The following is a 9,699-nucleotide window of genomic DNA, read 5'->3' on the forward strand; positions in this document are numbered from 1 at the left end:
GAGCCTCACTCAGTTGCTGAGGCTGGCTTTGAACCTGCGCTATCCTCCTGTCTCAGCCTCCCAAGTACTGGGATTACAAGTGTGCGCCACCACAGCGGGCTCATTTATTTATTCATCTTAAAAAGGGCTGAGGGTGCAGCTCAGAAGTAGAATGCCCCTGGTTTCAATCCTTAGTAACAAACCAAACAACAACAAAAAAAAAAACACACGGTGGTAGCCCAAGTCACTGCCCCTCAAGCACTGCTTGGTTCCAAGTGGATGGATGACCAGCCTGCAGCCCAGAGACCCCTCCCTGGAAGGCCATCTCCCACCAGCCTTTATTCCCACAGGCACGCGCACTGTCACCTGCCCAGCAGCACTCACTGTCCTCAACAAGCTCATGAGAGCCTCTACCCAAGCCCACCTGCTCCTAGTGTAGTCACGGGGCCCGCCCACAGCTCAGAGACTGCCCAAGCGGAGGAGGGTGACAATTCAGGCTGCTGAACACGGCAGACAACAGAGCTGCTGATGCCATCACTCTGCCATCAATCCTCCAAGAGCCTCTTCATACATCCTGCCTCTAGGAATAGAACTCTTGACAAAAGCAATGACATCAGGCTAAGGATGTCACATTTCATGTCAAGTGAAGCACAGCAGCTCTGCGTGAGAGGACCCTAACAGTCCTCAGTATGAGTCTGTAGGTGGTGACTCACAATGTGTCACTCCTTTAGAAACAGTCCTCCTAGAGCCTCCATGACAGGAAGCTCACCTCTCAAGGGGGCTCTGAGTGCTTTCAGACTGCTCCCAGCCTCACGGAGGACTTCCTCACTCCTAGCAACATGTGTCTCCCCTCACTTCCAAAGTGCCTTCTCACACTCAGGGCACTGAAGGAAAGCAGATTTCTGCTCTCAAAGTCATCTCTTTCTGCATTCTCTCCTTTTCCAAGAGTTTTGTTTTGCCCTAATAAATGTAGAGTACACACAGTCCTGGGTCTTAAAATCCTTCCACTATCTGTGCAAACAGGCAGCTCTGGCCACTGCTTTTTCCTCTAGAGTCCAGACCCCCGAAGAAAATACTCCCCCACCAGCTAGCAGTATGTGCCTGGCAGCAGTCGTATTTAGGACCCTTCCAAAAGTATCACCAACAACCACTGATGCTTCCCTTAGTGTTGAGAAGACAGGAGAAAGTTTCCCCAATTATCATTTATAAATGCTCCAGTTCATCCCAGCAAATATTCAAACAGCGTGGGAGCCTGCACAGGGGGAGAGCATATGTATGATACACATACCATTATCAGAAACCTCAGAGGCCAGGGAGGAAAAGTGTGTCCACAGACCACGCCCCAAAAAGCACTGAAACCAAAACTTCAGCAATATACTGAGGCAAGTGTCTCTAGGAAAAAAGATTGCAGTGGGGCAAGGGCCAAGAGCCTGGAGCCAAAATGGCCTGGATTCAAATCCCAGGCCTACCACCTTCTAGCTGTGAGGTCATGGGCAAGTTGTCTAACCTTCCCAGCTTCAGTTCCCTCATCTGTAAAGTGGGGGCCTTTTACCCACGTGGTGGGACTGCTGTGTAGATCACACCCAGCCCCATGGCTGGTACCTAGTAGGAGCAACACAATGGCAGTGGTCAGCACTATTACTAATGAAGCAACCCTGACTTGGACTTTTTAAAGCCGATGAAATTTCTAAGGACAACACTGTGAGTACATTGAATAGTTCGAGCAAAAGCTTACTGTGAGAAGTAATGGCAGCAAATGTCTCAGGCCTGTAATATGTGGAAGTGTGGTGCAGCCTGGGCTGGGCTCTAGCCTGGAGTATCTGGAATGTCAGGACCATGAGGCACCCCACCAATGGACCACACCAGGAAAGGGCAACCCTACACACTCTCAGGGTCATAGAGGGCATCCCAGATTCCTCTCCAAAGCTGCCCATACAAGCTCATGTCCCTCCTACAGAGCAGAGGTTCTGCCCCACATTCCTGCTCTTCCTTGCCACGTGCAGCCTTCTCTATGGAATCCTTGATCTGCCCCAAACGTGCCCAGGAGCCAGGCTGGAATCATTCCAATAGCCTCCAGGAAGACATCCTCCTGGTTTGTCTCCCACCACACTTTCTGCTGCATTCCTCCATCACTGTCAAGAATCTTGGGCTCCTCCCCACACTATGCAGCTCCCAACAATGGGCACCAGGCCTGCTCCCAGGTTCTTCCATGTCTGTACCACTACTTCCAAAAGAAGCTTACTCTGAAGCTGGATCAGTCATGTCCACTTGTCTGAGCCCACTCCATACATGAAGCCTTCTATTCAAGTCCATAAGCCTGATGGGCTACACAGACAGATCTTACAGAGAATAAGCATACCAGTCAGGGCCTGGTGTACACGAGGCACCACTGTTAGGGTAGAGGAAACAGAAAAAGAGGAGACAGAAAAAGTGTCCTAGAAACCAGGCACGGTGGTGCAGGCTTGTAATCCCAGTACTTGGGAGGCTGAAAGAGGAGCAATTTAATGAAGCCCTCCACCACAATTAGTGAGACTCCCATTTTCAAATTAAAAAATAAAATAGTAGTGGGTATGGAATTGCATGCCTATAATCCCAGTACCTGGCAGGCTGAGACAGGAAGATAATAGGTTTAAGGACAGCCTCAGAAGCTGGATGTGGTGGCACACACTTGTAATCCCAGTACACGGAAAGCAGAGACAAGAGGATCACAGGTTTGAGGCCAGCCTCAGCTACCTTATTGAGGCCCTCTGCAACTTAGTGAGATCCTGTTTCAAAATAAAGAAAAAATAACGCCAGGCGTGGTGGCACACGCTTGTAATTCCCGTGCTTGGAAAGCGGAGACAGGAGAATCGTGCATGTTCGAAGCCAGTTGCGCTGGCTTAAGAGACCCTGTTTCCAAATAAAAACATGAGAAAAAAAGGTCTGGGAGTGTAGCCCGGAGGTAGAAGGGTTTCCAGGAACCCCACTACCACCAATAAATAAATAAATAAATAAATAAATAAATAAATAAATAAATGAAAAATAGGGCTGGAAGTATAGCTCTGAGGTAGAATGCCCCTGGGTTCAATCTCCAGTATTAAAAAAAAAAAAAAAGACATGCATGGTAGCGCACGCTTGTAATCCCAGCATTTGGGAGACTGAGACAGGAGGACTGCGGTTCGGGGACAGCCTTAGCTACTTAGTGAGGCCCTCTGCAACTCAGTGAGACCCTGTTTCAAAATAAAGAATAAAAAATAGGGCTGGGGTATAGCGCAGAGGTAAAATGCCTCTGGGTTCCATCCCTAGTACTGCCAAAAAAAAAAAAAAAAAAAAAAAAAAAGAAAAGAAAAGAAAAGAAAGCAGAGCCTCAGGCTAGGCGTGGTAGCACACACTTGTAATCCCAGTACTTGGAAGGCTGGGACAGGAGGATCTCAAGTTTACAGCCAGTCTCAGTTACTTAGGCCCTCTGCAACTTAGTGAGACCTTATTCCAAAATAAATAATAAAAAACAGGGCTGGGTAGCTCGGAGGTAGAATGTCCCTGAGTTCAATTCCTAGTAACGAGAAAAAAAAAAATAGCCTCAGTAAGTATTAAGACTCTTTTTTCTTGTTTACTTTTTTGGTGGTACTGGGGATGGAACCCTTCTACCTCTGGGCTACACTCCTAGACCTATTTTACAGCGAGGCTGGCTTCGAACCTGCACGATCCTTCTGTCTCTGCCTCCCAAGTGAGGGGATTACGCCCGGCTAAGTATTAAGACTCTTATCAACCTACTGAGATCCAGTTTCAAAATAAAAATAAAATATGGCTGGGGTTGTGGCTCGATATATGATGTCCCTGGGTTCAATCCACAGTACCACACACAAAATAATAATAAATAAAAATAAGTAGCTGGGCGTGGTGGCGCACGCTTGTAATCCCCGCGCTTGGGAGGCTGAGACAGGAGGATCGCACAGGTTCAAAGCCAGCCTCAGTTACTTAGTGAGGCTCTCAGCAACTTAGTGAGACCCTGTTTCCAAATAAAATATAAAATAGGTCTGGGAGTATAGCCCAGAGGTAGAAAAGCCCCTGGGTTCCACCCCCAGTACCACCAAAAAAAAAAGTAAAATAGGGCTAAGGTGCAGCTCAGAGGTGGAGTGCCCCTGGGTTTGATCCCCAGTATCATACACACAAAAAATAAATTCAAGAAAATGCACACCTCTGCCCTTGCTGAGTGAGAGGCCCTTCACGTGCACAGCAACCTCCCCTCAACACCCACATAGGTTTCTCTGGCAGACCTTGCTCACTTAGATGGCCTTTATGAGGGTAAATATCCATCGCACAGTATAAGGCAGATGGCTGGAGTTAGGAGGCAGGGCCCAATCACCTGACCTGAGCCCCACAGCACATGTTCCAGACTGCCCAGGCTCAGTGGCCCTATGCAAGCCTGTGTTGGCATGTGTCTACCAATGAGGCCTTGTCCTGTGGCCATTGCCTACGCTAGCTTTCCTTCCTCAGGCAACCTCCAGCTCCAGGGGGCAGGGAACAGGCCTTCCTGTCTCACATTTCCCCAGGTGTGCTTGTAGGTGGGCAGTGACTAGTGTGACAAAAAGACAGACTGGTCCCAGCTCAGAGGCTGATCTGGTGATGAGGCTACCTCCTCCAAGAAAATACCCAGACTAATCCTTTCTAAGTCAGAGCTCTCCACAGAGGGTGTGGAAACTGCTCTAGGGATCAGCCAAGCTTCTGGCTGATAGGGCACCAGGACCCGCCAGTGATTTGATCCTGAAACCGGAGATTGATGCTTTTGGCTCCAGGTAAAGGGTAATGAGGGCACAGTGCTCCCCCTCCACACACACATACACACTAGGACCCCCCTCCAACTCATGCCTATGACTCTAACAGAGCAGGAAATAGAATTTTGAGATCCAGTGTTTTAGCTTTAGTAGGAGCCAGAAGCCTGAATCCATTCCCTACCCCGTTCATCATTCCTCTAGCCTCAAATAATCAATAGCCAGTTAGCAAGGCTGTGCATGCTCCAATTAGATAAACTGCCTGATCAACAACTGTAAGAATTGGAAATTCTTGGGTGAGCTTACAGATTTTTCAGGAGTCTTTCCTCTGTCAGCGATTCTTAGGAAACCTCTCCCTCCCTCCTTGAAGTTCAGCATCCCTCTGCCAGTTTGTACCTTCAACAGTCTGGCACCACACAGAACTGCAGAAGCTGGGGCTCCAAGAACACAAGCTTCTCAGCCTATAGCCACTCATGGATCTATTTTAAGATTTTTATTTTCAGCTCTATCCTCAAGCAGTTCATTCAATTGAACTTCTTCAGTGTCCCTGTCAAACATACTCACTCCTTAAAGCATGGTCTATAGGCCAGAAGTATCAACACCACTTGGGTGCTTGATAGAAATGTAGACTCCTGCCGGACGAGGATAAAATATAGGGCTGGGGATGTAGCTTGGAGGTAGAATGCCCCTGGGTTAAATCCCCAGGCCTGCAAAAAAGGAACGAACGAACGAACGAATGAACGAACAAAAGAAAGAAAGAAAGAAAGAAAGAAAGAAAGAAAGAAAGAAAGAAAGGCAGACTCCTAGGCTTCAACCAGACCCATAGAATCAGAAATTACGTGTGTGTGTGTGTGTGTGTGTGTGTGTGGTGCTGGGGTTCCTGGAAACCCTTCTACCTCTGGGCTACACTCCCAGACCTATTTTATATTTTTATTTGGAAACAGGGTCTCCTAAGCCAGCAAGGCTGGCTTCGAACCTGCGCCATCCTCCTGTCTCTGCCTCCCAAGCGCGGGGATTACAAGCGTGTGCCACCACGCCCGGCCCCAGTCCTATTTTTAATTCCTTATTTTGAAACAGGGTCTCACTGAGTTGCAAATGGCCTCATTAAATAGCTGAGGCTGGTCACGAACCTGGATCCTCCGGTCTCCACCTCCCAAATGCTGGGATTACAAGCATGCGCCATCATACCCAGCCTCAGAACCTACATTTTATATTATTTATTTATTGTGGTACTGGGGATTGAATCCAGAGACATTCTACTTCTGAGCTATACCTCTAGCCTTATTTTTTACTTGGAAACAAGGTCTCATTAACTTGCAGGAGGTCTTACAAGGTTGCTAATGCTGAACTGGCAATCAATCCTCCTGCCTCAGCCTCCCAAGTAGTGGGATTATAGGCATATGCCAATACACCTAGCTTAAAACCTGTCTTGGTGTGTGGGTGTGTGTGTGTGTGTGTGTCTCAATGGGGATTGATCCCAGAGACATTCTGCCTCCAAGTTATACCCTCAGCCCAATTTTATTTCTTATTTGGAAACAGGGTCTCACTAGGTTCCTGAGAGCCTCACTAAATTGCCAAGGCTGGCTTTGAACCTGTGATCCTTCTGTCTCAGCTTCCCAAGTACTGGGATTACAAGCATACACCACCATACCCAGCTCCAATCTAGTTTCTCTTTTCTACATGTAGATGAGGGTAGACATCACTGGAATGGGGCAGAGTGATCACCACTTCTAGCCACTCACTTCACAGATGGTCTCCTTAGACACAGAGGTAGAACCAACTTCAAGTTCTTCAAGTTCCTGCCAGAAGTACCGAGGCAAGATTGTTTTCTTTTTTGCTACTAAGGACTGAACCCAGGGCCATTCTGCCTCTAAGCTACACCTCCAGCCCTATTTTTTTATTCTTTTTTTTTTTTTTGTAGGTCTGGGGATGGAACCCAGAGGCATTTGACCTCCGAGCTACACCCCCTGCCCAATTTTTTTATTCTTTATTTTGAGACAGGGTCTCACTGAGTTGCGGAGGGCCTCATGAAGTAGCTGAGGCTGTCTGCCAACCGCGATCTTCCGGTCTCAGCCTCCCAAATGCTGGGATTATAAGCGTGCGCCACCACGCCTGGCCTATTTTTTTATTCTTAATTTTGAAACAGGGTCTCACTGAGTTGCAAAGGGCCTCAAAGGGCCTCACTAAGTAGCCGAGGCTGCCCGAGAACTGCAATCCTCCTCAACCTCCCAAATGCTGGTATTACAAGCATGCGCAACCACACCCAAAAAGGCTCCAGCCCTTTTTAAAAAACATTTTTGTAATGGGGCCTTGCTAAATTGCTGAGGCTGTCCTTGAACCTGCAATCCTCCTGTCTCAGTCTCTCAAGAACTGAGATTACAAGCACGTGCCACCAGGTCCAGCTGGCAGCCCATTTCTCTTTCTTTCTTTCTTTTTTTTTCTTTGTTATATTGTGGATGGAACCCAGGGGCCTTGTACCTCCAAGCTACACCCCTCCCCCAGTCCTATTTTTTAGCCCTTTTATTTATTTATTTATTTTTTGTCTTTTTTTTTTAAACAGGGTCTCAGTGAGTTGCGAAGAGCCTTGCTAGGTAGCTAAAGCTGTCCACAAACCCTGACCCTCCGGTCTCCACCTCCCAAATGCTGGGATTACAAGCGTGCACCACCTGGCAACCCACTTCTTTTTTTTTTTTTTTTTTGAGGATCTAGGGATGGAACCCAGGGGTATTCGACCTCCGAGCTACACCCCTGCCCTATTTCTTAATTCTTTATTTTGAAACAGGATCTCAATAAATTGCAGATGGCCTCACTAAGTAGCTGAGGCTGTCCGGGAACCGCGATCCTCCAGTTTCAGCCTCACAAATGCTGGGATTACAAGTGTGCAACACCACGCCTGGCTCCACTTCTTTATTTACCTGTTTCTGACTTTCTGTCTTTCCTATCTTACTTCCCCTATTCCTTCATTTTTGGTTACTGGAATCGCCTCCCATTTAAATTATCTACTCCCAGGTCCTTGTCTCAGGTCTCATGTTCAGGGGAACACAAAATAAGATGTTCTACAATCTACTAGTCTTACTTTCATTTGTACATTACCTGCCTGCCTCTTATGAGCATGGCCCTCTGAGAGAAAGCTGCAACCCCCACTAAGCAGCTTCCCCAACATCCCTGAGACAGGAGCAAAACAGACTCACCTCCCCCAAGTAACTGTACTTGCCCCTGAGGATCTGCCGGTATAGCCGGGTGCGGTTGTCATCCTCAAAGGGCATGGTGCCACTGAGTAGGATGTAGGCGATGACGCCGAGTGCCCACATATCCACAGAGTTGGTGTATGGCTTGCGGACAAGGACCTCAGGAGCAATGTACTCGGGTGTGCCACAGGTAGTCTTCATCAGGCAGTCATCGCCCTTCTTGCGGGCACTGGCCAGACCAAAGTCAGTGATGATGATCTTGGAGTCGGTGCCTGGATGGTAATAGAGCAAATTCTCGGGCTTGAGGTCACGGTGTGTGATGCCCAGGGCGTGCAGATATCGGACACCATCCAGCACCATCTGCAGCACCCTGGTGGCGTCCCGCTCAGTGAAGGAACCCTTAGCAATGATGCGGTCAAAGAGCTCACCACCCGTGGCTAGCTCCATCACCATGTACACGCGCTCCTGAGTCTCAAACACCTCCACGAGCTGGATAATATTGGCATGGCGCACCCGGCGCAGCACACGCAACTCAGACTCACACACTTCCCGCCCCTCTCGGTATTTGGTCTCGATCATCTTGATGGCATATGGCTGCCGGGTTGCTCGGTGCTCCACACGAACCACTCGACTAAAGCTGCCTCGGCCAATCAGGGCTTTGATGTCATACTTAGCTGTCACACGTGGGTCAAACTTGGCCCTGTACTTAGCCACCCTGGCCCTACGTGGTGGTTCTGAGAGAGGCTCTGTGTGGCCAGGAGTAGGGGCACCAGGACAGTGGTGCATCCCCAAACTGGCAGCTGGGAACCCAGCTTTTGAGAACCCAGTGTGGCCAACACCGTCCACCTCCGTGATGAAGTGCTTGTACACATCACTCTTAGTGCCACTGGAAGGTTCCACCTTCTTGACCAGATCCAGCTGGACATCCTTGGGTGGCTCAGGGAGGACCTTGCTTGTCCCACAGCCCATCACGGACACGAGGTCATCCTCTCCAGCGAGGCTAGCAGGACCTGCTCTACAGGCAGCGCCCTGTCTTCACCTATGCAGACAAGAGAAGGAGTCAGCATAATCAAGAATCTCTGAAGAGACACAGCCATCCTCCCCACGCCTCCCCCTCAATAAATCTTTTCTGAGTAAGACTGAGGACCTGACTCTAACATGATTCCTTAGAAGGGAAATGGCTTCGGCCCCTGAGCATTTGAAGTTCAGGCTCAGTGTAGGGTCTGGGTAAAAGGCTGGGTCTGAGGTCCATAGCCTTTCTTATATCTCCCTGGGTCTTAAGTCTCACACTGCTCTTCAAACCTGACAGGAGGAAGGAATGTGCACCAGGCTCAGCTGTCACAGCACCCACCCTTCACTCTGCTTTGCCTGGGTCCCTTCTGGTTGAAGTCCCATCTTTCTTAAATGTTAAAAATCTCTCCTCTTATTACTCTGACTCATCTTTTCTGAAATGAGGGTGTGGAGTGTTGGAGGCCTCCTCTACCATCATCACCCACCAGGGCTCAGAAAGCTGCTGCTTCTCCAAGGCCTCCCTTGTGGACAGCTTTCCCAGCCCTGTAGCTCTCCTGCACTGGCTGGTCCCCCACAACAAATAACAAACCACTCCATTGGGTCTCTGCCCTAGTCTCATTCTTTCCTGGATGATTTCCACTGCTTGGCTAATGATCAATCTTCTCCCTGGCAGCTGAAAATCACATTCCAGGGTCTCACTTCTTCAGCTGAAATCCCACACAAGAACCAGAACTGGCTGGAATTCATCTCAATGAAGGAAGGACCACAAG

The 9,699-nt window shown here is 48.8% G+C and overlaps 1 protein-coding gene across 1 annotated transcript in view; it reads right to left on the reverse strand.

The window, feature by feature from the left end:
- The window catches only part of PSKH1 (protein serine kinase H1), a gene marked incomplete at both ends in the record, with an annotated part of 21,978 nt that extends 13,091 nt beyond the window's left edge, over nt 1–8,887 (reverse strand). Inside the window, one exon of the mRNA XM_080704501.1 lies at nt 7,922–8,887. Within this exon, the coding sequence (XP_080560627.1) occupies nt 7,922–8,887 (966 nt within the window). The remainder of the gene's footprint in view (nt 1–7,921) is intronic.
- Between the last annotated feature and the right edge of the window lie 812 nt (nt 8,888–9,699).

The sequence above is a fragment of the Muscardinus avellanarius genome (genome assembly GCF_963383645.1).
Source record: "Muscardinus avellanarius genome assembly, chromosome: 10".
Lineage (NCBI taxonomy): Eukaryota > Metazoa > Chordata > Mammalia > Rodentia > Gliridae > Muscardinus > Muscardinus avellanarius.